Below are 27883 nucleotides of genomic sequence, written 5' to 3'. Positions count from 1 at the left end.
GAAGCTCACCTGAGGAAGTAAAGGATGGAACTGGGATTTAGAGCAAGTTACTCCTGAAATATCCATCCTGCGTCCTTTCAGAAGAGGGCTCCTTTTCACTGTTCTCACGTCTGTGCTAATATTGGCTGAGCACCAGGACAGAAGGTACTTGGAAGCTTCCTCATATTGCAAGATCTTGACTTTGTATATCTTGATCTGGCTTTCATTAATTCGGTCGTGGAGAGGGATGTTTGGCATGTGTAGTTTCTAGCTTCAGCACGGTACTTTGAATGAAATCCTATTTGGGCCCTCTTTAGGGTTAGTACTTAAGATCTGTGCTGAATACCATCAGGGCCCTGTGGGATCTTATGTAATTCCACAGGGCCTGTAAGGCAGATGTTCTGCCAGGCTTTTGGTTGAAGACAGTGATGGTTACCATCTTGGCTGGCACCCTCTTCTGCTCTCTCCATTGGTCTTACCCCTCTTCCTCTCTGCCCCTGAAGTGGGTGGTAGTCTGCAACTGTAATAAGATATTGGCATCTGATTTTAGACTGTAATATAATTGTTGTTTTAATTGCCTATTTATGCTTGATGTTTTTATCTTTGTTGTACATCGCCCAGAGCCCTGCTGTAGCAGGGATGGGTGATTCATAAATCTAATAAAAGGAATAAGTGAACTTCTCCCTCCCCCATGTTAATCACATGCCTACAGTCTAAGGATGGAGAACATTTAGAGCCATTAACTAAAACTATAACCAGTTCAGGTTTCCAAGCTTTGCTCCAATATGCAAAAATCAAACTATGGGCTGGAAAAGTGCTAAACCTCAGCCTATTTTTAATAAAGTATTGTATTCATTTAAGACCGAATGAACATTTTCATAGGTTGTTGGAAGCCAACTGCAACGTACAGAGAGAAAGCCAATCCTATCCCCGTGAAGCCCCAATATGAGAAACTTTTTTATTTACTGCAAGCCAAAATTCATGTTAGTCAAATTCTGCAAGATGATCATGATCAGAATTACATGTTGCCCGAGGGTTTTACCTAGTCACTGAAATTGTGTGTTTTAAAAAATCAAAACAGAAGTCTCACAAGCAGCAAACTCGCAATTATCTCCTCCACACTGGGTTATACACTAGATCGGGGTGTGAAACGTGTGGCCCGCAGGCCTAATCCATCTCCCCCAAGAGGACTCCAATTAGGCCTGCCAGCAAATGACCCTTGTCTGCTTCTCCCTCGCCTGCTTCCGTTGGTCACCATTTTTGTGCTTTTCCCTGTGATGTAAAGAAGCCAAACAGCCACTTGCTCTTTCCCCCTCCTTTTTCTCCAAGGGAGGAGAATAGGGGAGGAGGAGCCTCAGCCAATAGACAGGCTTTGCTTTGTAGCTCTGCTTTGTGATTGATACAGCCTGGCTCTTTAAAAAAAAAAAACAGCAGAGCTACAGAGCCAAGACCCTTCATTGGCTGAGGCTTATCTTCCCTCCTCCCTCGAGGAAGAGGGAAGGAGCAGAGGCTGCTTTGCTAGGCTGCTGTAATTCCACTGAGAAATGCAAAAAACATCCCAAAGAGCTTTAACACAGTTTTATTCAAGGTATGAGTTTTTGCCTTGCTACTCTCTCCCTCTCTGTAGTTAAGCTTGTTTTGTCAGGGCACTCCTGGATGCAACTGGGTTTCCGCCCCCTTTTCACTGTATTCATGCCCTAATCCAATCTTTCTCAATAGGAAAGCAATGGGAACAGTTTAGATGAGGAATAATCACAATCCACAGTGAGGTGGATTAGGTTGAGAGTGTGTGTCCAGCATATTTCCTGTGTGGATTGCGAATGTTGAATCCAGGCTTCTCAGATAGTAGGCTGATAGTGACCACTATACTGGCTCTCTCTATACTTGGACTGCCTCATAGAAGTTGCAGTTATTTTTCTGGGGAAGATTGTAGTTTAATACATAAACACATATCCCTCAGTTTATAGTGCCTTCACATGTTCTTGACCAGCACACAAAGCACTTATGTCCAGAAGCTCACAATGCCCAGCCATTTCAATAAATCAAAAGTAGGCTTGCAATTCAGATACACACCTTAACAGCATAGTCAAGATTGCTACAGCACAGACATTGTCTCCAGATTTTGATGCAATAATTCAGAGCAAGAGGATCAGTTATTAGGAACTGCTAAACAACGTATCGCAAAAATGCTAATGTTTTAAGCATGTTTTATTCTAAATAAATTTTAAAAATCTTTAGTTGTGTTTGTCTGTGCCCTATAAGGCTTTTTATCTCTGCTACCTGGCATTACACTTTGACACACATGGCCTGGCCCAGCAAGGCCTTGTGTCAGCTCTGGCCCTCGTAACAAATGAGTTGACACCTCTGAATCCTGTTGCATGTGCAAAAACACAAAATAACAAAAACAGAGAAAATCAGTAATCTTCTGAAAGTATCCAATAAAAGCCTTCACTAAAAACCAGTCATCTATATCTGCCAGGGTGGTATTCCAAAACCCATGTTGGCCAATGAAGTTAGCAAAAAAAAAAGTGCTGTTTTTTAAAAATCAGTGTATCCATAATTGGAAACACCACGTTTGAGTTTAGCAACTTGAACTCTTCAGAGATCATGAATGAACTCAGCAGGTAGCACTTCTTCAGAGAGGAGGAATCTAATAATGAACAACACCTAGATGCTAAACACTTTAAGTCAAGTGGTGGCAACATACAGTGCTGAGGCTTTAGGAGAAAGGTAGGGCAACAGAAAGAGCAGCTTTAATTACTGTTAAAAGGGAAGTGAGGCTTAGCTAGAACAGGAAGAGACAAACAGAAGTGTGACACTGAAGACAATTTTAAAAAGAGAAATGCAAGAATTACATTAAGCACCCACTTAACTACCTTATACAGTCAGACCACTTGGTTCATCAGTCTCACTGACAACTCCAACTGGCTGCTGCTTTTCCAGGGCTCCAAGCAGAAAAGGCTCTTGCCCTGTTCATTTTGAGACCCTTTCACGGTTGTTGGGGTTTTTGCCCCTTCTAATTGCCCAATACATCTATGGAGAAAGTTCTTCACCTTTGTCCATTAAGATTCCGACCCTTGCTCTCTTGCCCTTTATAACTTCCAAATAGTACAACCCTGCTCTGTCACCTCAATGAAAATTCTGGTTCATGCTATGGCTGGCTTTTGACTCCCAGTTCTGCAACTTCCTCCTTTGGTTTCCATCACTATACACCACTCCCTCATGTCTCAGAACTTCACCACTGCTTGCATCCAGGAAACCTCTTTTCCTTATTATCAAAGCCTCCCTTTTATATCCTGATACATTCCTGCCCTGGACCCCCCCCCTTTTTTTTTGTGCATGGAACCACCTTTCAGACGATGGGTATGTCATTCTTCAAATCTCTCCTAAACCCCCACGTTCTTCAATGTAAGCTTTTGTGCACACCCTTTAATCCCTCTCCTTTACGCAAAGTAAGCCTCTATGCAACTGGAATGAATGCATGTTATTTTAGGGCCATCCTCCTCCTCTTCATTTTCCTTCTCTTGCATCACATATTCCTTGGACAGACCTGCCTTGTGCTCTGTACATTTGTTGTTGTGATAAAAACCAACTGAACTGAGGACCAGAGATTCATTCAGCTAGAGATGCCAGGGGTTCAGTCTGCGACCTTCAACATGTCGAGATGCACTTTATCACCAAACTAAAACAATTCCTCTTTAAATAAAGCAACTTTCCTTGACAGACAGGACATACATTGTTTCTGTCTACCATCGTAGTATGAATAGTATTACTTCGGGGTGCAGCATCTCGAGACTGCTTGTACAAGACTGCTTGTACCGCCATTTATAACTTGCTTACAACTTTATAGTTTTTATTGCATTTAACTATCCGGATCTTCTGCGCTTTCCCTCAAGCGCCTGGAGAAAAACCGTCCTGCTCAGTGCAGGGCCGGGAAAGAAACTGGCGAGGCCTGGGAGGTATAGACCACTCCCCCTCCGGATCGATTGGAGGACCCGACCCTGTGATGAGGAGGAGGAGCCTATACCCAGTAGTCGGACCGACCCACTGTCCAGACCACCGGAGAAGAGTATTACTTTGGGGTGCAGCATCTCGAGACGGCTTGTACAAGACTGCTCGTACCGCCATTTATAACTTGCTTACAACTTTATAGTTTTTATTGCATTGATTTTACATCGCTTGATTTAAATTGTAAGTTTTAATTGTTGTTTTATGATATTGTTATTCACCCTGAGCCCGTTTCTGGGAAAGGGGAGAGTATAAATAAATAATGATACATAAAATACCAATATGGCACCTGCGCATGGTACCCAACTATAGCCAGGATTAACAAAAGTACACGCACACATTCTCTAAGGGGAACTATGTAAACTATACATTGAACAAAGTAAATGTCTACTGCTGTTCCCTATGGAAACCATCCTCAGCTAGCTTTGATGTTCTCACACACAGGAAGAGAAATGTAATACTTTCTCACAGATCTGAAGAAAACAAGGGCTCACATGATACTTGTGTCTCCTTATAGGTCAGTATATTTCATGCTGAATTTCCTACTGCTGCTGGCTGTGTCCGGGCATCCCGGAAGAGCGCTGGACAATTTTTGTGCGTTTCTTCAATGAACCATCTCAATTAGCTGTTCTCCCCTCCTCTTAGGACTTTGATCTTCATAGCCTGAATTATCAGCAGCTTTTATAAAGCCTTTACTAGACTACTGCCTTGTCAAAAAAGAAGCCTTGTTGTCAACACAGATAATGAGTCACACAGGAGAAAACGCAGCAACTATCAAGGTTCCAAGTTTTTCTCGATGGGTTTCATCGTGTTTTGAAAATTAGGTCTTAACCACCTTGGAAATGGAAGTACAGTGGTCTAAAAAACCCTACCTCTTCAATATGTGAGCCCAAAAACCTGGGTGAAAATTCAGGTACAAACCTGAAGATGAACAGATGAGTAGTGAAGGCCATATCTCAGTCTATCCAACTGTATCATATTGCAAAAAGGCCTAGATTAGAAGAGGTATTTATGTGAAGGATATAAAACTAAACTGTAGCTTCCAGAACAGCAACACATTGTGAGAAAATATTCACATTTGATTGGCTTCAGCTGGGAAAGGAGGGAAGAATTAGGGGATGAAGACAAAGCAGCTGCCAATGGGGTACGAGGTTCATACTTTGTTCATCCTCCTGACCGTCTTCCTGACAGGATAACAGATTGAAAAGAATGGAACCTTATTTTCAAGGGGGCTATGCCTCCAACTTACGAAGCACTTCATCCACTACTAACAAAGCAAGCTACAGAATGCAGTAAAAAATAAAGCAGCACTTTTCACCTTCGGCAACTTAGAGCCAGCTTCAGATGTTTGAGTCACATGGCTTCTGAGACTCTGCTTTCCAGCTAGTCTTAATACTCTGCTCTGCCCCCTCCATCAAAAAGTATCAGTGATTTGAGACAGGTTTATAACAACCTGTGTGAGTAAACATGGAAACCTGAAGGGGGGGCTGGGTGACTGGAACAACCATTCTCACACCAAGAGTAGAAGGTGGCAATTAAAGAGCATCCATCTAGCACTTTAGACTCCTCTCAAGACCTGAACTCAAAGAGCCTCGTTGCGCAGAGTGTTAAAGCTGCAGTACTGCAGTCCTAAGCTCTGCTCACGACCTGAGTTCGATCCCCGGTGGAAGCTGGGTTCAGGTTGCCAGCTCGAGGTTGACTCAGCCTTCCATCCTTCCGAGGTCGATAAAATGAGTACCCAGCTTGCTGGGGGGGGGGGGGAAGGTGTAGATGGCTGGGGAAGGCAATAGCAAACCACCCCATAAAAAGTTTGCCGTGAAAACGTTGTGAAAGCAACGTCACCCTAGAGTCGGAAACGACTGGCGCTTGCACAGGGGACCTTTCCTTTCCAAGACCTGAAACTGGGTTCAAAACAAATTTTTCAGTTAAAAACTCCTATCCAAGACCAAGAAAGGCCTATAACTATGGGTTTTTGGTCCAGATGATGTCAGCTATGGTTCTTTGCCATATAGGCATACTAGTATGCATAGTGTAATTCCACAGGAATCCAGCATGTGGCTTTGGGTGCAGAATTAAGTTTCCTGATAACCTCAAGTTCCTTTTTGAAACGAGTCCCTAGAACTGTCAGTTGAGAGTTATTTTAACTCATTCTCGCCTTCCACAAAAGAAGTATCTAACAGTTTAAAAACTACAAAATATGCAAGATGTTACACACATTTGCATACTATACACATGACGAAGTTCTAGCTTTTCTTAGTGCACAATTCAGATTGTGTGAATGCAAAAGATGAAAGGCATGCGATCTATAAAAACTTGGATTTAGGTAGACAACCTGATGGCACAAAGCTACATTTGAGTACTACTTCTCCCCTTCCCCTTTCAGGCTGAGCTGCCCCTGGATTTAATCTCATGTAATAATCAATATGCAGACCCACATATTTTTTTTCTTGAAATTTTTATTCCAAAATCCACCCCATGAAACAAAGTTTCCCTTCAGAGGCTGGTATCTTTTCTTCTTCCCCCATTCACTTGTCTCATTTCTGTGGTAATATGTTTGAGGAAAGATTCTCTAAAACCATTATTGGCAAATGATTAGAAAATGAAAAAACCCAACTAGCTCCCCTCCCTTTAGCCCCAAGTATCACCCAACCCTAAACATGTCAACCGAGAGAGCGCAAGACTTGAGTTGTTTTTTTTTACCCTTAATGCTTACATTTAATTTTAAAGCACAACATTGGAGATTGACTCTAAGTTAGCAACAAAATATATATTTACAATTTCTTCAAAAAAAACACAAAAGAACAACCAAACCCTTTTAAACAATAGCAACTTTCTTTAGAGAGTTTTATTTAGGGAGCAGGACTTTTTAAAAAAATCACTAAGTGATTTTCATATATAATTTCTCTTTCTCTTATGTCACCACTTGCCCTCTGAGGTGATGGCCAGTTTAGGCAATGACATTTCACAATTTTTGCTTCTGAGTCTCTTAAGCCACAGTCATTTGAGGGCCACATTTGAGAAGGCTGTAGGACAGCAAAACCTAACCCACAATTCTACCCTCTCCAGTCTTCCACTTGTTTCATCTCCTTTGCTGCAGGACAAGATTCCTCCCAGACTAATGCTCCTGACATGCCAATTAGCCACAGTTCAGCACTCCTCAGGTTGACCAATGCATACGGAGAGTTGTGAAGGTGCTCCCGCTTTTGGAATACGAACAAAACATGCAAAATACCCAGAGCCTAGAAACCTCCAAGGTGGGAGTTATCTGGGCAGATGCTTTTGAATCTCCTATTTATGGCTATTCTCACCTTCCCTCCTCCTTTGAAACAAAACAAAATTAAAAACCCAAGAGATTGATTCTACAATATTTTTTTTTTCCACAGGAGCCAATACGACGACGCAGAAAATTTCCACTTCTAGGAGAAGAACAGTGGGCGTTTTTGCAGAAAAATTCTTTTTGCAGCAAAACTCCTGTGTACTGAGGCACTCTGGAACTTATCACACTAGCACTGTCCTCTCAGCAAAGAAGCCCGCTCCTTGTATGGAAGTGAGGGGGAACCTCTGGGTTTCAGCAGATCTAAATATACATCCCCCCACCCCATGCCCAACAGTACAAGCCAAGGTGCTCTTCCCTGAGGCTCAGGTGCCACAGCGTTCAATGCAATTGGACAGAGCAGTTTGGAGAGCTATAGGTGGATTCCTCCCCCTCCCTTATTGCTTCAAAAGCAGCAAGGTTGCATTGGGCTTCTGATTCTATAATTGCTCTCTTCCTTTCCCTTGCTGTGCAGACAATGGAGATGTCTTTTCTCCCGTTCGAGGCTCAGAGGGGGAGGCAGGGATGAAGGGCAGTCTAATTTGTGCTATCACTATGGGGAAGAGAGCAGAGTGCAAAGTGTGCATTCAAACCCTGACAAGTTCAGACAGCTGGAAGGAGTGTCCAGTCACTCAGGCAGGGGGAAATAAAATAGGGACCCAAAATATTACCTTTCTTTCTAAAGTGCAAAAAGCTCTCTGCTGCCCAAGAGAGAAGTTCTTTGGACCGGCCATTCATTGCAAAGGAAGAGAGGCAGCTAATGGGGGCATTCACCCATCTCCCAGCTTAAGAGCCAACAGCGGTGCACCCCAAGAAGTAGGCATTTCTTCTCCAGCCGGCATTTCCAAGAGTGCTTGTTTTAGCAGACTGTAGAACACGGGGCAAGCAGAGACCACTTCCACTGGTGTGAGAAATCCCACTAGATGCCTCTCAAAGCCTTCAAGCTCTGCTGCAGCTTTCCCTCTGCAAACACTGTCACCATTTCGGAGTAGGAAAGATAGGACATGCCTGCTTGACCCTCCCCTCTTGGGAAAGTCTAGGACAAGAACATGGCTACCTCCATATGGAAGCTTAGCCACCCCCTCACTAGCCTGAAGGTGGAAGGTGTCTGCAGGCTAACCCAAGGCCACATGGAGATCCCTTCATGACATAAAGACACTGCTACTGTGGACATCACAGCCTTTGAGTAATCAGCACAAAGCAGTAGCTGCCCATTCAATCGCTGAAGGGCAACAAAAGGAAGCTTAGCAGAGTGTGACGAGAGAAGTTACTCCCAGCCTAATGACGCTTAACAATCATGTATGAAAATAAGGGGAACAGGGAACAAAAGTACACCTGTTCTACACCATCCAGGTCTGATTTCCCCATAATCTGATGAGGAAATTAAATCTGTTTTTGTGGAATTTATGGGAGAGGTGCACAGTAGAGATGAGAGGAAGCAGCACCTTCCCACTGAAAACGCTGCTACAAAACATCAGAAAACGTAGCTGCCGAGCAAGTACCCCAATGAGAGCACCTGTACGGCTATCTCTAGTTGCCATTTTTCAAATGCTAATCTGCCTGGTGGGATTTCTGGTCTGCAGAAGTCCCGAGTGGAGCGGGGACAGTGCAGTCACAAACAGGCTGGCCTTTTCCCATGCCTGTGGAGATGGGGGGAACTGGGGGAGGGTCTGCTCTCCAAGAGGGGTTTGTCTGGGATCTTTCCTTCTCTTCAGTCTGTTTGTGGTAAATCTCTAGCTGATTTTCTGGATCAGCTTTTCATCAGACAGGCAGTAGAGGCTGTTGATTGACAGGTCTGAGATGAAGTGCTCGCAGGCCTTGCGGGTGATCTGCTTGCAGCCTCGCAGGTCTATCAGGGTGACATTTGAGATGCGTCGCAGATACAGCAGGGTCTGGTCCGTGAGCTTATTGCAGCCTGTGGAGAGGAAGACATCTATTGTGAGTTACATAATTCCCATTCCACACCTCCAGAGGTATAAGTACACAACTACAAACACTGAGTCAAAAAGATGCAGCATTCACTGACTTCTTGTGATAGTTAAAATATTTTAAAACAAATAAACTTGTACCTATTAACCCCGTCAAGAAGTCGTCCTGCACCCAAACACCAGAGTAGGAAACTTAGGTAAATAGCTGGAGAATCAATTTAGTTCTTTGTAAGGCTTCTTCAGCTTGTACTCTAAAACACAGTGCCCTTCAAGCTGATATAAGAAAATGAAAGCTGGCAGCGCTGATAGGCTGTAATGGAACAGGGCAAGTCTGACTCTTGGACTGAGATACATACAAGAAGTCATGAATCAGGTAACTATAAAGCTGAGGTCCTTCATAGCCACTTCTCGCTTTAGAAAAAATAAGATGAAACAGGATTTCTTCATTAAGGCTGATATTCCATTTGTAGTCATCCCATTTGGAATACAGGGATGATGAAACAGCACTCTGAATGCTTCCACCACAAACTTAGCACAAATAAAGGAAGCTACTGCAAATACTTATGAAAAATGACAACTTGGCAATGGTATATCTGAATCTGAGAAGCAGGCAAGTGATCAGCTTGAACACATAATGTGCAAAGGCTGTCCAAGTTACCAGAGATCTCCTCAACAGTTATTTGGCTACTGGTTTAAAATCCTTTGCTTAATCTTTAGGGACTGGGGTGAAAAGTGCAGTTATATCTTAAGCTGCCATTCCCTCTTATTACCAGTATGACAGAAATTCCAGAAAGGAAAGAGGTCATGGAGCCTGTGTGCTATCATTAGTTTAGATGTCAGGGAAGAACGATCAAAAAGCAGCTAGAAAACATCCAACTGCACACACCTGCCATGTTGATTTCAGTGAGCGAGTTTCGCGTGGAAGACCCCACAGCTGTTAACAGGTTTGTTGACTGGTCTGTAAGGTGATTGCAGTGACTAAGATCAAGTCGTGATAGGAGAGGCATGTGACGGATGATAAGCCGGAGTGTGGCATCAGTAATGTCCAGCCCAGCCAACCGGAAGTCTATCATATTACGGAGTTTGCTGCGATTGTCTTGACCTGCACAGACAAATGTAACAATATTGAAAAGGAGACTCTCATAATCTAGAGTGGATATACACGTATAACATGCTATGGAGTGCAACCTATACTTCTCACACGTAAACTATGCTGCCCTTTCCTTAAACAGTAAACACATATTTGGATGTATCTAGAAGGAAGACATACTTGGTTTATCTGATGGAGGTGTGAGCAAGTCCCGAATCTGTGGATCCTTGATTCCTACTGCCCACCGAAGATCGAGGGTCCTGAGAAGGGGGCAGGTGGAGGTACTAAGAGCAGAAACTGCTGACCAGGAGCAGCCTGCTAAGATGAGGTCTTTGAGGCCTGCCAGGGACAGATGGAAAGGGTTAGAATATTAGAATATTTAAAGTTTAGAACACTTCCTTTCCCACACACTTAACTTACTTTGGTGAATCCACATAGATAGAACTGTAAGGTCTCACCCTGTCTTTCTCTGCAGCCCACTGCGAAACAAACACAACCAATGCTGTCTATTGAACCCTTACTGCAAGCTACGATGGGAAGCAGAAGAACAGGGAATGCTGGTTTTGGATATTAAATTCTGTGCTCATGTCACAGGACACATTTCTATTTGCCAGAATTTAACTGAAGTCAAGAGCCTGTCACTGCAATCTGTCCACTGATGATCTCCATAAATAATCCAGGGATACAATCTTACAGAACTCATATATAGAAAGAATAGCCTTAGTGACCAAATGCACATTGCAAATGTCACTCTAAACATTTAAACTCATACAATTGTGGAAAAATGAACACACCAACACTATGAAACTTGCATACCTGGTAGCCTAGCAATGAGCCAGGTGAGCTGTTTTCTGGAAATATTGGTCCAGCTGAGGTCAAGGCTGACTGGCTGCCTCCTGATGATGCCACCTAGAGCCAAGGGTGTGATGGACTTGTATCTGCTCAAATCAATCTTTGTCCACAATCTTCTGTCACCACACCTAAACAGACACACATTGATTTATGCAGGCTATATACCATCCTTCCACCATCACCTCTGCATACTTGGTAGTCTGATAAATCTTTGCCACAGGCTTCCTTTTGGGTAGGAATAAATTTGTGGAGCAGTAGCTTGATGAGTGCCTCCTTGAAACTGAAAAAAATAAAGGACCTTCCAATCTCTACCTCAGCTCTGCCACACCACTCCTACCCTCTTATAGTACTCTGATAAAATAATCTTAAATATGTTTTGCCCATGGCCACAGATTGTAAGCCACAGTTCTTGCAGGCATCCAAAAATAGCTGGAACAACTATCTAGGAAGTTTCTTACTGAAGTAATCTTTAAATGCTGCAAAGCTTCAGAAACTCAAAGGATGGCATTAAATACAATTTGGTCTCAGCTGATCCTCTATTATATGCTCCCTCACCCCAAACTTACTGAAAGGGTATTTTACCTTCTGTTCTGTGACATCACAAAAGTTTTAAAGAGCACATTTTAAGGGTGAATAAACTCAAGCTCAAAGTGGGAAGACAGTTCCTATTTATGAGATGACAGCCAGCTTACAACTGGTTCAGTATTTACAATCCTAAAGGAATGTGGGAGACGGAAAAGTTATCTTGGCAAATCTGAGGAAAGGAGCATAATTAATGGATACTTACTGCCCCCCCTCCCAAAAAAAAAGCTGCAGGGGATATTGGGCAGATTCAACTAGTCTTCCTCCAGTTTCTCCAATTAGTGACATCCCTCTTGAATAGGAGGCAAACATGGGCTGATGACCCTACATCCCTGAAATCAGTTTTCTTCTATGGCAGGGGTGGCCAAACTGTGTATCCTTCCTTCCTGTCTTGCGACTCTCAAACATCTGATGTTCATGTCTCGTGGCTCTCAATCATTTGATGCTTATTCTATATGGCTCTTATGTTAAGCAAGTTTGGCCACCCCTGCTCTAAGGGGTCAACCTGGATAGGGTGAAGAAAGTCGCTCAGCAAAAGGCTTCACATGGGCTAGGTCAGAGATTTAGCTAATGACTTGCTTGCCACCCCAAAACGTTGTGGCAGAGAAGCCAAGTGGAGGCTACTCCAAGAAATTCTTGGATGATTGTCTCTAGGACTGAACCGTATTCAGCCTCTTATGTGGAAACTATTGCCTACATAGAATGCAGAACTTGCAGAGGTTACAATGTTATTCTGCTTCTATAAACATTTTAAACCTTTCTATATCATAGTAATATTAGAATCACTGAAGACTATTCTGAGACACATAGCCGTTTTATTTGCTAAGCATACCACACACACGTTGTATCTGGATGTTGCCAAGTCACTGCTGGACAAGTCCTCACTATCAGAATTATTCCAGCAAATTAAGCTGACCCAGAGTGCTGATCCTGTAAGAACTAGACATCTAAAACCTCAACTTAGCCTCTTAACTTTCAGGACACTGTAGTGTTGGTAACAGCATCTCAAATTGTTTTAAATAACTGAACCTTGGAATAGCTACCAAAGTCAATGAGCAACAAGTACCTACCACTGCACCCCTTCGACTTTATTCTGGCTAGTGGAACAAGGGTCAAGTGAACGAACCAAACCACTTAGAAGAATTGAACATGTTTGCTTACCAACAACTTTTCTACCATAATGAGTTTTTAATATACTGGTAGGACAGAATCACGGCAAGTCTGTTTTACAAATCCTTTAGTCAAAGCATGTAATGTGCATTTTGGTACAAACAGCAGAGTCAATGTTAAAAGCATTTCATCCATAATTTGTTCTGGAAAACACTGAAATATTTTACATCTAACCCAGATCACTGGTTGTGGATGAACAGGGGGAACTAGGCATTTGCCGCTTGATGTTATACGAGCAGATTTTTCAAATTTAACAACTAAGAGTCTTTTACTGCCATGGGTTAAAGACAGCTTTGTAGGGGCCAGTACAGAGCCTAGTTAGACCATGACCAGCCATGAAGAGACTATTTAGATAATTCTAGATCAGATCAGGATCCATTATGCCACACATAATGCTTGGTCTCCCCTACTTCTGACCGTGATCAGACAGGTCTCCCTCTGAAGCCCAAAAGCAGAACTGGATGCCAACAGCCATCTTCCATTTGTTCCCCAAATCTAGCACTTGATATATGCAGCACCTAAAGATGCAAGTTTTGTTTCTAGCTACTGTGAACCACTTTAAGGCTTTATATATTCCAGAGGGCTGGGATAATTAAAATCAATACATAATAACACGTGTTGACAGACAATGAGTTTATTTAATCCCCCTTTAAAGCCATTTTTTGCTAATAATCATCACCACAACTTATGACATGAATTCTAGAAGCTAATTATGTATTGCTTAAGGACATTTTTTTGTCCTCTACCTGTATCTCTTCCTGTTAAAACTACTTACAGATGTGTGTGTGTGGGGGGGGGAAACCAACATGTGCTTCAGGAGGTTGAACTGGATCTGATAGGCTCTGAATAATAGAAATGCTACACAAAAATGCATTTTGGTTCAGCTGCACACTTACCATTTGTACCAGGTTTTACATACACGCATACATTCACAGAGCTCCTTGCGAGTGAGATAGCGGAAGACAGACATCCACACCTCCTTCTGCATCCAGATCTCCTCACTGTCGAGTGCCCTGCCACCTTGACCATTCAGTCTAGCTACCCCACTCTCCTCAGCGCTTTCATCTTCTTCATCTGCACTTTCTTCCTCATCATCTTCCTCAGCTGCCTCTTCATCTCCACCCCGCTGTGGTGTTCTGGCTGAACTTTGGCGCATGACAACACGGGGTGAGTGCCGCAGATTGGTGGAGGAGGCAGTGATCGCCTGCAGCTTGGGCACAATGGAAGTACCATGCATGTCTTTGGTAGGTCTTTGTAATGTGACTGTAAGATAGGAACCATGCAGCTTGGCCTTTTCTACCTCTGAAAGCTCTTTCTTGCCACTAGGGTTGTTTTCCTTTTCCCGTACCACTGTGCGCTCTGTGCCTTGCAGTCGAAGTAGTTGACGCCGCTTGAACCGCTCATCTCGGCTCGCACCATGATGATCACTAGGCCCTGCTCCTGGAGAGGATCGTGTCACCATACCACGTGGTGATGCAGGGTCATGGATCAATTGCAGCATTGGGGTTGGCGAATGTGGTGGTGGAGTCAGAGGCTCTTCACAGCTTCGCAGGGGGCGCAGGACTTTGGCTTGGACTGTGTCATCATCACCATCATCCATTTTTCGCTTCTGCAAAACAAGCAGTAGCCAGTTACTAGACCACAACTGAGTGATGCAGGCTTCAAAGTGATGTGACAGAATGGGTTAGGAAGCCAAATGAGCCTTGATGGGTTGCAACCACAATGCCTACTCAAATTCAAGGGTAGCTAAGCTACTCTCATTGTTCCAATCACTAGAGTTGGTATCAGCCTAGCAATCCCCATAATACTAAAGAGAATTAAAAGCTGCTGAGACTGCACTGGTTTACCTTAGGGCGAGATCTTAGAACTAACCTCCCCCCCCCCCCATGAACAGTGGCCAGTATGGACCATTCAGGCCATTTGTTAAAATCCATGCCCCTCATTAACTCCCTCTTTAATAGTCTGCATTGTAAGTGCTCAGCAGGAGACCAACAGTATTTGCTAATGCACAACTGTGGGTGGCATGTTAGCTTATAAACCTTAAATAGTACACATTTTATCTACCTTGTTCTTTTCCTCATCAGACTGCCCACCCATTGTGATCAGCATTCCTCACTGAATCCCAGTTCCAGAAATAGAAAGTAGGAGTCTAAAGTGGGAAGGGGGACTTGGCAATTTAGAGAGCAGGTCAAGAGTTTTAGAACAGTGCCAGGATGATCCTAATGATAACCTTCTCTTCTGCCAAATCTTCTAAAGTAATGCGAACAGTGGAAGGGGCAGACATGCTGTGTTTCCTACTTCATTTTTTTTCTGACTTAGAAGCATCACCTTGGTTTGGTCACTTTTTCTAGGCAACATTACAATTTCCAGTACATATATGGTCATGGTAAACTTACACCATTGCAACACAGGAATTATACCTGTTGCAGTCAAAAGGAGAGTCATAGATTGGACTACTGCTACAGGCTACTTTCTTCCAATTACACTGACTGCATAACAACACTCCCCTTGCTACTTCGCATTCTAGAAAGCTACAACAGTGGATGTTCAATATATTTTCCAGTAGGGGAGATCCAAGCAAAGTTACTCTTGCACTCAAATAGTTCTATAGCAGCTACATTTGTCATTCTTCTCAAGCATCTTCTTTGTGTAAAGCCCAGTCTTTTTTAAAAAGTAAAAGCTACACAAAATACCGCAGCACACCAAATAATAACTTGGATCCAACAGAGTGTTTCCTTACGTAGAAGAATATTCCAATTGTAAGTTGTGACTTTCTTGCCTGTCCCTCCAGCTGCAGCAGCAAAGGCTAATCCTCCTGCCTACAGAAATGCTAGCGGATACACTCCCATCTACTGAGCATCAAAGTCTACAGATGGAATGCAAAATACATCCATATTATAGTAATGCCACATTTCTGATATGTAGCCAAATATCTAGGGACCACAGGTCTGTGGGATCATACACAGACATACGCCTAATCGAGAAAGCCTTGTCCCGAAATCCTTGGGGAAGCACATTCTTGGTTTGCTCTATGGGCTAAATCCAGTGATCTGTGGTTGCAAGAACTGTGGACCACACCCCCCCCCCACAACAGTCCTTCCCAAACCTAAAAAAACCTTATTTCCATGGTCAAAGGACACGTGTAGTCTAACAGCTATAACCATCAGTGAGCAGCACTTGGGAGGGGTTAAACTGCCCTCTCTTCTCTCAGCACAGTTCCACAGACAGGAGAGGGGAAAAGGTGATTTCATCCCTTCTCCAATGCAGCATACATAATTTCATGTATGAATTCTACTGTCTCTAAGCAAACAATCCTGAGCAAAGCTTTCAAACAGATCTCTAGAAAGAAAGTTACTGACAATACTTGATCATTTATCATCCACTTGGAATATATAATAAGCTCAACCTATTTCAGTGTCTGTTTCCATGCAATATTGCCTTTCAAATCACCCTCTGGTTATTAAGACCTTATGCTTTACCAAAGCTAACAGAAGCTGAATATCTACTTATATCACAAAACAATGCTGTGAAGTTGCAGAATCACATATTCTCCCCACACGGTGCAAATTTAAGGATTACAGAGGTAGACAGTCAACAGTTATACCAGATTTAAGTCACACACAGTTACCTGTAGCAACATCTTACTAGGCAGGTCACAGACTAACCTCTCATACCAGCTTAAATTCTCAGACAGGCACCAAGAGAAGGATCAGAGAATTCCTTCACTTAGCTGGACTGCAGCTTATCACAGCAGAAGACTTTCAACATGGTAAAATACAAGTGAGAGAAGGAACAAAACCAGTGTTTCTGGAGTGGAAGAAAATTTCCCATGCTTTAACCTCAATAATAATTAGCTCTTCCCCACCTACTTGCTCCTCCCCCTTGCTTGCCTTCACTGAGATGCTCTTTGTTGGGATAGGAGGGGCACAGCTCTGCGCAGGATCTTGTAATCATATTTTTGCTGGCACAGTGCCAACAGCCTCTCACAGATAATATGCACGATGTTTAGTAGATGGAAGATGATGCTGTTACCCGCTCAGGGATGGGTTGCTCTGCAGGAGGTCTGGGTTTATTTGCTGATAGGATCTTTGTAGAGCCCACTAGCAGAGCTGAAAAGTAGCTCAATTATGAACAGTGTGTTGTGGCACTGTTCACTCCATTTCCAGGTGGAGTTATTTTACTCTATCATAGGTGATTGCCTGATAAGACGCTTTTCATGTACCTACTACTAAGCCTTTTCAAGGTATGCAGAGAAGACCTTAAAACACCAGGAAAATCCTTATCCTAGCAAGAGCTTAGGCGCAGGCAAGATGAGTGTTTGGCTCTGTGCATGTCAAACAGCAACAGTTTGTTCCCTGCATGACCCAAGAACAGTACAATGCCTACAATTGCTTTTGTAAAGTAAAGAGGAAAACTTTTGTCTCCTCCTTGAAACAGTCTTACCTGGCCTTTCTCCGACTCATCTCCCTTGTAGCACTTCGGACACTCCCAGCAGTTGGGCAATTCATCATTCAATATCCCTTCCCCATCCATCTGTACAGAAAAGACAGTCATTTTCAGCAAGACATTTATTCCTGATGCTCCAGTATAAAATGAACCAACCAGCTGTCCCCAAGCTCAGAACAATACCCGTAAACAGCCAGGGTGAACAATTTCATTGCAGATGCAGCATTCCATTAACTTCTTCTCAAAGTCCTGTGAATCCTCATTCTTATCTACCTCTCCACAAAGTGCACAAGTGACAGAGTGAGGCAGTCGAGGCTACAAAGTAAGCAATGAAACAGAAAGTCACACCACATAACTTCCCCCCCTAAACTTCTAGAATAACTATTTAATTATTTATTTATTGCTTTGCTGTGTGTTCTACAGAAAGATTCCAGTGCTAACCCTAGCCACCAGATCTGGAATCTCAGTCTCCTTTGTTCCTTCTACTTTTGAGAGGCATAGCAGGCCATCCTCTTCCCCCAAAGCATACTGAAATCAATTCTTCCAGATACACAAGTAGCTTCCTGGCTAACTATGCCACATTACTCACCGCCAAGCACTGTCGCAATACACAGGACTGCTTCATACGACCAGGCCCACCAAACTTCTTCATATCCCTGCAGTAGTGGCACATGCCACATTCACCCTGCAAGCAGGCCTTGCATTTACGACATCGCACCCGCCTTCTGCGAGCACCAGACACTATAGGAGAGACTGTGGGCCTCACAGTTGCAGGTCGTGGCGCTGGTTTCATGGTGTGGGGCTTGGTGATAGGGATGGTAGGTAATCTTAACTTTGGCCGAACCTGAAGTTTGAGCTGTCAGTGAAAAAGAAAGATAGGGGAGAAGATAGGTGGCATCTCAAGAGGATTGCAGTATGTGTTCAATCTCAGGAACTGGAAACTGAAAACATGACTTAAGAGGACTTTGCTTCTCCCAGTGACAGAAAACTCTGAAAACACTTGTTTATCATTAACTAATTCTGGGTTTTGCAAAGATTGCTCCTAAAAACTGATGCCATGATTATGACCTTTCTGGTTTCTTTATCCTGAATTTCCAATACTCTTAATTTTCATACCTGCAGCTTGCATATAAATCCGCTTCTCCTTTAAAATATAAAGAATGGCAGAGACCTTTTCTCAACTTCTTATCTTAAACTAGGGGGCTATAGCTTCCAACTATCAAAGTTTTCATGTTCCTCACACCAAGTCACTATCTAAACCAAGTCACAAACCCATCATTTACCTTATCCCTCTTTGGCCACTGGACAATAGGGATTCCAGTAAGTGCCAGCTTGGGGTCACTGCTTGCGTATTCCTCCAACAACAGCTACAACAGAAACACAAAAATGAAAAAAAAAATCTTACTTTTTTTTCATACAGTTTACATGTTCAGAGCACTTCATTATTGTTTTCTGGTAATCTTTGTGACTCTGTAAGATAGAACAGTGTTGTTCTTGCCCCTGTGTTGCTTATGGGCCAAAGTAAGTTTTGAACTGCAGACTGCTTCCCTTCTGGTTTACACATTATCACACTAGAAGAAGAAGAAGAAGATATTGGATTTATATCCCGCCCTCCACTCCGAAGAGTCTCAGAGCGGCTCACAATCTCCTTTACCTTCCTCCCCCACAACAGACACCCTGTGAGGTGGGTGGGGCTGAGAGGGCTCTCACAGCAGCTGCCCTTTCAAGAACAACCTCTGCCAGGGCTATGGCTGACCCAAGGCCATTCCAGCAGGTGCAAGTGGAGGAGTGGGGAATCAAACCTGGTTCGCCCAGATAAGAGTCCGCACACTTAACCACTACACCAAACTAGTGGGGGGGGGGAGGGGGATCACATAACCATTCTAGACTATGTGGTCTTTTCCACACAACCACAGTGCCCTCTGTATAAGATACAAGTATAGCTAGATTCTATTTTACCCAGACAGTAAGCAGGAACCAAAAGCAGCCTTTTCAATCATACTGTTTTAGGTGGCTAATCTTTCGCAAAGGAAGCTATCTAACTTCCAAGCCATGTGGCTGGGCATTAGCAACAAGTGGTTGTAATTTCCATGGATTTACACTGCAATCCTAAAGACACTTTCCTGGGAGTAAGTTCCATTGAATAGACTGTAGTAAAATTCAGAGTAGACCTGCTTAGAATTGCTCTGTTAGAATCCCTTAATTTAATTATACATCCCCAATGCATCTACTGTCCACCCCACCCACCCCTGACTGCCATTTCAGAACTGCTTTATTTACTTGAGGTTACTATGGTTACATTTTCAGGAGCCTCCTGCTGGCATACCCATGTGCAGGAAGTGGAGTGTTTTTTGCTGCCAAGAGGGAAAGAACACTGCATGGGCTGGGCTAATTCTCCATTGCACTTAACAGAGCAAGGGGATTCATATTCTCATAGGAGTCTTGTACTGGGAAACTGCTTCCCATCAGGGTGGATTAATTTAAATACTCTTGGTGTATGTGTGTGTAAATTAATGATTTAACAAACTTCTAGCTTTCTAATTAACATTTTCCTGACAAGTGGTGCTACATCAATTAAAATATCTGATTTGCAACCAATTACAGCCTATTATGCAAGAGCATATTTCAAGACCTGCAGCCTCTCTGGTGCTACAGAATTTAGGGAAGCAACTGTGAGATCAAGGTTTTCTACACACATGTTAAAACACTAAGCAAAAGTCATTTACTTATATATTTTTGCCCTGGTTTGCACGTTTACGTACAATAGAAGGTTCTCAGTATGATCATGGATCCACTTTAAAGGTATCATGAGGGCAGTATGTAATTGTTTTGCTTTAAACTCATTTTAAACAAAGTTATTAAGGGACACAATACAACTGGAATTTAAAACCAAACCAATCTTTAACAGAAAATCACTAATCCAGAACCATTCTACTGTGTTCCTCCACCCTTTTAAGAGAACAGTGTGGGTGGGAGGAAGTGGCTGCCTCGGCTAGTCCAGCAGAACGTGCAGTCTCCAAGCCCCACCCTCTTCCCTACAGTTTACAGTTGAGGAAAGGTCGGCATTCGAGGGCATGAAGACGCATGCTTTACGGGGCAGAAGGGAGAAACGCTCTCTCCATCAGCCTGGGGCACTTTAAGGGCGGCTGCACAGGCACGCAAGCTCTGGGAAGGAAACACCCAGCTCCACTCTCCCACAAGGGTTTCAAAAAAGCGGCCCCAAGAAAAAAAGTGCACACACATCGGCTTGTATAACAACACACCACCCACAGCCGCTGTTCCAACGGCCGCGTTAAGGAGACCCTGCACTGCCCCTACATAAAACGCCTTTCATACAACGCTCCCTCGCCAAGCAAGCGCCAGATAAGTACCTCGCCCCTCAGTTCTGGGACGGGGAAATCCGCTGGCAAACAGTAGCAACAGTCCTGCGGGAAGTAGCTCGCTTCCTCCTCAAGAACCACCCCACTCCCAGTACTGAGGCTTGCGCCAAAAGCGCCGTATCTGCCTGACCTTGCGTGCGTACTTCGTTCCACTGAAGGTGCCGAGACTCTCGGAGGAAGTTTCCGAGTCCCTTTGTTTTCTATTCGGCCAAGTTACAGAGCTTTGGCTTCGATGTTTTTTTTCTCCAGTGCTCAATTTCCTCACAATCCACTTTCACAAGAGAAGCACCGAACAGTCAGTCATTCCTTAACTCTACCAGCCCAAGCAGCTGCCCTTCCAGCAGCATGCTCCTTCCAGAACCCTTCAGCGGAAGCTTCCTGTGCCTGCAAACAATGCTGCTGCGTCACCCACATGCAGTTCCCAGCAATGCTTTGCAACGGAAGATGGCAGAAGAGAAAAAGAGGCCGAGAAAGCAAGTGAGGCAATGTACGGGAGGGCAGAGCCGTTCTGCTGCAGAGTTGGGAGGGGGGGGGAGGGCTGGACCAAGCTGTTCGCTGGCTGCTGATTGGTCAAAATGGCAGCCCTGGCAGACTCTTCTCCCCTCCCCCAACACTACTGCAATTGGAGAATCCAGGGCCAGCCTCCCCCCCCCCTCCCCACTCCCCCGCCGTCGCCAAGTGTGGCTGACTTTTAGAGAACAGCACGGAAAGCTTATCCCTTTCTCTACTGCAGTTTGCCGTTCCCCTCCCGCCCGCATTTGCCCTTGTTTCGCTGCTTTCCTCAGAAGCAATTCCTGCTTAACAACAATGTCGCCTTCTGAACACACACAATGACATTTTTCACTCTGGTCACCCGCCCACTTCTTCATGCCCTGGAACATCTAAGAGGTGGAAATAATGTTAACAGCTATTCAGTGTGTCTGAAACGTTGATATGAAGATACAGTTTCCAGAAGCATAGGAAGCTTGAAACTTCATAAATGTAACCCATCTAAGTAATAGTGTCTCGGTGCTTCAGTGTTTCTCACGCTATTTTCAAAATTCAGTACACTAGCAAGCCTATGAAACCAAGCATCAGAAGACAGGGCAAGCAAGCAAATATACCAGCCAAACAAGTATCACCGGATGATGTGTTGCATTACTGGTTAGTTAAGAACTGACTATCCTGTTATAGCCCTCATCTACAAACAAGCAGATAAGCAAGTATCATGCCTATCCTTTGTACTACAATGGCACAGCAATAAAACACTGTCAACTTCCTTGGACCTTACAAATATCAGCCTCTGATTCTAAAATACAGAGTAGCACATGAAGCAGTCTGAAGGCAGGCTCATATTTTGCTGGAAATTCAGAGAAGTCATGTAAACATTCTGCAAAGGCCTTAGACCAGGGGTGTCAAACATGCAGCCTAGGGGCCAAATTAGGCCCCGGAAGGCTTCTATCAGGTCCCTGAGCAACTGGCTGTAATCTGCTTCCTTCTTCCTCTTGCTTCCTTCTGCTTTGCCATAGGTTCTCTCAGTTGCACAGCAGAGCTACTGAGCCAAGCCTCTCTTCCTTCTATTAGCTGAGGATCCTCTTCCTCCTAATCCCCCGGGGAAGGAAGGAAAGAGCCAGAGCTTCCTTTGCCCAGTCCCCTCAATCATACAGGAGAGATGCAACGAAAGGGATCCAAGAAACCAGTGTGAAGCTCTCCATAATAAAGGAGAAAAAGGAAATGTTTAGGAAATTGAGAGAAGGACTGACCTCTAAAGAAGATTATATGAAGGTTACTAAGTACTGTAGATAGGCCATCAGAGAGGCCAAAGCTCAGTGTGAGCTGGGTCTGGCTAGGAGCTCTCACTACAACAAGGGAAATTTATTCAGATTTGTGATAAGCAAACACAAAGTAAAGGGGGCAATTGGACCACTGTTGGGAGTAAAACAAATTCTGACGGAGGACAGGGAGAAAGCAGACAGGCTTAATGATTCTTTTGCCTCAGTTTTCTCCCTGAAGAAGAATTTGAACCCATCTAGAGTTGGTGGAAGATGCAATAGAACACCTGAGAGGCTCGTTGACATGGACAGAGAAATTGTGGAGAGGCACCTGGCTGCACTGGATGAGTACAAATCCCGTGGGTCCGAGAGTGCTCAAAGAACTTTCTAAAGAACTAGCATAGCCTCTGTCCATCATCTTCAAGACCTCCTGGAGGACTGGGGATGTCCCAGAAGATTGGAAGAGAGCAACCGTTATCCCAATCTTTTAAAAAGGGAAGAAAGATGAACTGGGAAACTACAGACCCGTTAGTTTGACTTCTGTTGCTGGAAAGATATTTGAGCAGATTTAAAAGGGGTCGTTCTGAGAGCATCTGAAGGATAACTTGGCAATTCGAGGAAGTCAGCATGGATTAGTCTCCAACAGGTCTTGCCAGACCAACCTGGTTTCCTTCTTTAATCGAGTAACAAGTTGATTGGATTGTGGGAATGCTGTTGATGTGGTTTACCTGGATTTCAGAAGAGCTTCTGATAAAATCCCCCATGACATTCTGATGGACAAACTGGAAGACTGTGGACTAGACTATAGGTCAGTTCAGTGGATAGGAAAATGGTTAGAGGACCGTACTCAAAGAGTGGTTGTCAATGGAATTTCGTCAGATTGTCCAGTGGGGTGCTGCAGGGCTCGGTTTGGGGCCTGGTTCTTTTCAACATTTTTATCAATGATCTGGATGAAGGGGTGGAAGGACTGCTCAAAAATTTGCTGATGATACCAAATTGGGAGGAGTAGCAAACACCAGGAGGACAGAGTTAAAATTCAACAAGATCTGAATAATCTGGAGAAGTGGGTGGTTGTGAACAAGATGCAATTCAACAAAGATAAGTGGCAAAGTCTTACATCTGGGCCACAAAAATGTAATACAAATAATATAATAAACGCGACACTAGGCTTCTCAAGAATAATCACTTGCACGTGTAGCATAGTTCCGCCTACTCAGTCCCAGACGGAGACCCTGGGTTCTTTATTACTCCGTTTCACAATTTCTTCAGTGGTGTAAGCTTCAATCAAATAATATCTGGACACGGTGTTGTATTTTTGAATCAATATTCCAATCTCTTTATTCTGTTTCAATTTCTTTTATTTCATATACAATCAATTTTTTGTAACTAATGGAATCAAGCCTTCAATCAATTTGAAATATTGATTCAAAAATACAACACCACATTCTGATATTATTTGATTGAAGCTTACACCACTGAAGAAATTGTGAAACGGAGTAATAAAGAACCCAGGGTCTCCGTCTGCGACTGAGTGGGCAGAACTATACTACATGTGCAAGTGATTATTCTTGAGAAGCCTAGTGTCGGGTTTATTATATTATTTGTATTGTCTTACACCGTCACTCCATTTGTTTTTTACCACAAAAATGTAAAGCACCAATACTGGATGGGGGATGCACTTTTGGGAAGTAGTGTGTGTGAAAGAGGTCTTGGGGTACTAGTGGACTGTAAACTAAATATGAGCAGTCAGATTGATGCCATGGCAAAAAAGGCAAATTCAATTCTGGGCTGTATCAAAAGGGCTACAGCATCAAAATCACAGATCATAGCTCTGCTGTATATTGCCTTGGTCAGGCCACACCTGGAATACTGTGTGCAGTTCTGGAGGCCTCACTTCAAAAAAGATGTGGACAAAATCGAGTTGCTACAGAAGAAAGCAATGAGGATGATCAAGGGCCTGGAGGAAGAATCCTATGAGGAAAGGCTGAGGGCCTTGGGTCTGGAGAAGAGGAGATTGAGGGGGGACATGATTGCTCTCTTCAAATATTTGAAAGGCTGTCATTTAGAGGAGGGCAAGGAGCTGTTCCATTTGGCAGCCAAGGATAGGACCTGAAGCAATGAACTCAAATTACAAGCAGAGAAGTACTGGCTGGATATTAGGAAAAAATTTTTTATGGTCAGAGTAGTTCAGAGGTGGAACCAGATGCCTAGGAAGGTGGTGAGCTCCCCTTCATTGGCAGTCTTCAAAATGCAGCTGAAGGATTATTTGTTGGAGATGCTTTAGGCTGATCCTGCATGGAGTAATGGGTTGGACTAGATCAGGGGTGGCCAAACTGCGGCTCGGGAGCCACGTGAGGGTCTTCACTGCCTTGGGTGCGGCTCCTGATGCCATCCCGCTGCGCGCGCGCACACACACACGCTTGCTGCTTTCAAAGCCGAGCATGTAAACTTTTTTTTTTTTGGTAAAGAGGTGGTTGGGTGGGCAGGCGGCCAGCCAAAAAGCCCTCTCCTCTGGCAGCCAAACCCCGGTCCCCAGCTCCCCTCAGTTGGGTGGGCATGATTGCTTGTGGGCCCAGGAAGGAGCTTTCTCCTCAGGGACCCATGCGCGCTTCGATGGCAGAGGTAGCCAAGTGGGTGGGAGTCCTATTTCCTGCAAGGAGGAGACACAGTGTGCATGGACCCATGTGCACTTTGACAGCAGTAGTGGGGTTGCTCCAGGTGGGTGGGGGTTGGGAGTCTTTTCTCTTGCTGGGGGGGCGGCTTCAGCAGTGGCAGTGGGATTAGTCCAGGCGGGTTGGGGCTGCTGGGAGTCTTTTCTCTTGTGGGGGGGGGGGTGGAGAGCTGGCAGCAGTTTGCACGCAAGCCTGGGAAGGAGTCCCCCCCCCCCGGACTCATTTGTGCTTCTACAGTGGGGGCAGGGTTGGTTCTGGTGGGGTGGGTGAGAGTCTTTTATCTTGGGGAGGGGTGAGGCAGAGAGCTGGTGGCAGTTTGCTTGTGGGACCAGGAAGGAGCTTGCTGCTCTGGGACTCATGAGCACTTTGGCAGTAGTGCTGTTGCTACTGGTGTGACTTGGGTGGGTGGGAATCTTTTTTTAAAGGGAGAGGAGTGGTTGTTCCTCTCACGTTCTCCACCCATCTATTTGGTTTTTTTCCCATGTCGTTCTACTTTTTCTCTCTTTTCTTTTCTGTCTTTCTCTCCCCCTTTCTTGTGTCCCCCTTCTGTTTGCTTCTTTGCTTCTCTTTCTCTGTCTCCTCCTCCCTCCCTCCATTTACTTTTTACTCTTTCCATGTCTTCCTCTATCTTCCCTTCTTCCATCCTCCATCCCCCACCCTCCCCAACTGTTTTCTTTCTCCCTCCCTCACTTTATCTTTCTTTCCATCTCTCTCCCTCCCCTTTCTGTATTTGTTTCCAATTCTGGGAACCAAGGCTTGCCCAAATATGGGACGTACTAAAACGAATGACAAGATTGCCCATAGGAAACAATGGGAGAGGCTGGATTGCCCATTGAATATAATGGAAGAGAAGCTTGCCAATTAACCTGCATGGGCTCCATTGAAATACATTGAAGCACAAAAACAGCTGCAATAAAAATCTGTAATGGATTTTCCAGGAAAGTCAACACAACCTACAAGTGTCCTGGAATGGGATTGCTGGGGGAAGGGCAGACTGCCAGCTCCTGGGACTGGCACAGGTGTTCTGGGTTTGAATTGCCAGGGGGGAGGGTGGGTTGCCACCCTCTGGGATCCACTCAGCCACCCTGCAATCCAGTTCCAGGACTCACAAGACTTCTACTTCTAATACTAAAGTATTTCTAATTTAATTGTTCCACATATTTTTGTACATGTTTTGGCTAGAATACATGTCATTAGCAATACCTGTTTTTATTACTTTGGTTGTCACTTTCATGTCACTCCCCAAAACCCGCCTCTCATATTGCGGCACTCAAGTATCTGGCATTTAGTCTATGCGGATCTTGCATGAAGCAAGTTTGGCCACCCCTGGACTAGATGGCCCTTTCCAATTCTATGATTCTAAAGCGCCTTTAAGACCAATGAGTTCTAACGTTTTAAGCATGTTTTAAGGTGGTTTTTTTTTAAAAAAATCTTTAACTGTGTTTGTCTGTGTCCTTTATAAAGTTTATATCTCTGCTGCCTGGCATTACATTTTATGACACTCATGGCCTGGCCCAACAATGTCTCATTTATGTCAGATCCATCCCTCATAACAAATGAGTTTGACACCCCTGTCTTAGACAAAGGAAGTGCTTGAAAATACTATAGCTAATAACAAGCAACAGTTTGGCTATCTGTGCTAGAGGCTTCTGACTGTACACCCCCCCCTCTTTTATTCACACAAGACATAATATGCTTGCAAATTACAAATGAAAACCAGTTTGAATTTCTCCAGTTTGTGAGGACCATGGTTTGCATCCAAACGCTAGCCATAGTTTGTGAGAACAAGGAAGCAAAGAACAGGGAGAGAATTCCTAAACCATGATCTGCTGTTGAGTGGTTTATTTGAAACATTTATCACCCACCCCTCAAGCAAAAGTTTTGGGGGCAGTTTATGAAGAACTGAGAATAAAAACCAGATGGACAGCGTAAGATCAACTACAAAATTATTTTTTTAAAAAACTTGTAACATCAAGTTAGCACAACTGATTTAAGCTGTATTCCACATCTTGATATAAATATGCCATAGAATTCTAATGAATGCTTAGGAGATAATCAGGAAGCAGATATTCTACATTCAGCTGTTTTCAGACTCCAAGGCGGTATTTTAGGAGTTGGTGGTCAAGTACTGTTTTTGCATAAAATCAGCCACAATGACTGGATTGCCATTTGAGTAGCAACAACAAGTATTTCCATATATTTTAAGACCCCAGGCTAGTTCAGATATTAATTCAGGGACGTTCCATCTCCTGGAGATGTCAAATGACATCACATGTAGTAAAGTACAAGATTAGCAAGTGAGAATGCCCAACAGCATTAGAGGTGTGCCCAACCTGAATTGTTGTCATTCATATTCCTCCAAAGTTAATTTCAGTCAGCTTACAATAAAGGAACAATATTAAAATTTGCCTTTTGAGTTGGTCGTTTTTTTTCCTCTTTATCCATTTAGATGAATCCATCACATCTCACATGGTATCACATATGGTAAGAGGAGCAATGTGAAACAAGAAGATCAGTAATTTAGTGTTGATGCAGCCAAAAGTTAATGAACAAATGGATACGCTGTTGCCTTCATCTGAATAAGCCATTACAGAAAGATGTCTATTAATTACCACATCTTCCTATGTAAGTTTTCAGCCAAGCCAACCAAAGGAACCTTTCTAAAGCCAGGTACAAGCAGCCCAGAACTATTTAGGGACTTATAAAGCAGAA

At 43.8% G+C, this 27883-nt stretch overlaps 1 protein-coding gene across 2 annotated transcripts in view; it reads right to left on the bottom strand.

The window, feature by feature from the left end:
- Positions 1-6859: 6859 nt before the first annotated feature.
- Positions 6860-27883, bottom strand: part of KDM2A (lysine demethylase 2A) — a 71966-nt gene continuing 50942 nt past the window's right edge. For both annotated transcript variants that reach the window (XM_060262877.1, XM_060262876.1), the window contains exons 14-22: positions 18652-18735; positions 17958-18224; positions 17552-17683; positions 17366-17455; positions 13819-14531; positions 11135-11298; positions 10499-10657; positions 10115-10330; positions 6860-9215 (exon numbers count right to left, since the gene is read on the bottom strand). In XM_060262877.1, the coding sequence (XP_060118860.1) occupies positions 9034-9215; positions 10115-10330; positions 10499-10657; positions 11135-11298; positions 13819-14531; positions 17366-17455; positions 17552-17683; positions 17958-18224; positions 18652-18735 (2007 nt within the window). In that variant the 3' untranslated portion in view covers positions 6860-9033. The remainder of the gene's footprint in view (positions 9216-10114; positions 10331-10498; positions 10658-11134; positions 11299-13818; positions 14532-17365; positions 17456-17551; positions 17684-17957; positions 18225-18651; positions 18736-27883) is intronic.

The sequence above is a fragment of the Heteronotia binoei genome, chromosome 21 (genome assembly GCF_032191835.1).
Source record: "Heteronotia binoei isolate CCM8104 ecotype False Entrance Well chromosome 21, APGP_CSIRO_Hbin_v1, whole genome shotgun sequence".
NCBI lineage: Eukaryota > Metazoa > Chordata > Lepidosauria > Squamata > Gekkonidae > Heteronotia > Heteronotia binoei.
The sequence above is the reverse complement of the archived record's forward strand: the minus strand, read 5'-3'. Positions and strand labels throughout refer to the sequence as shown.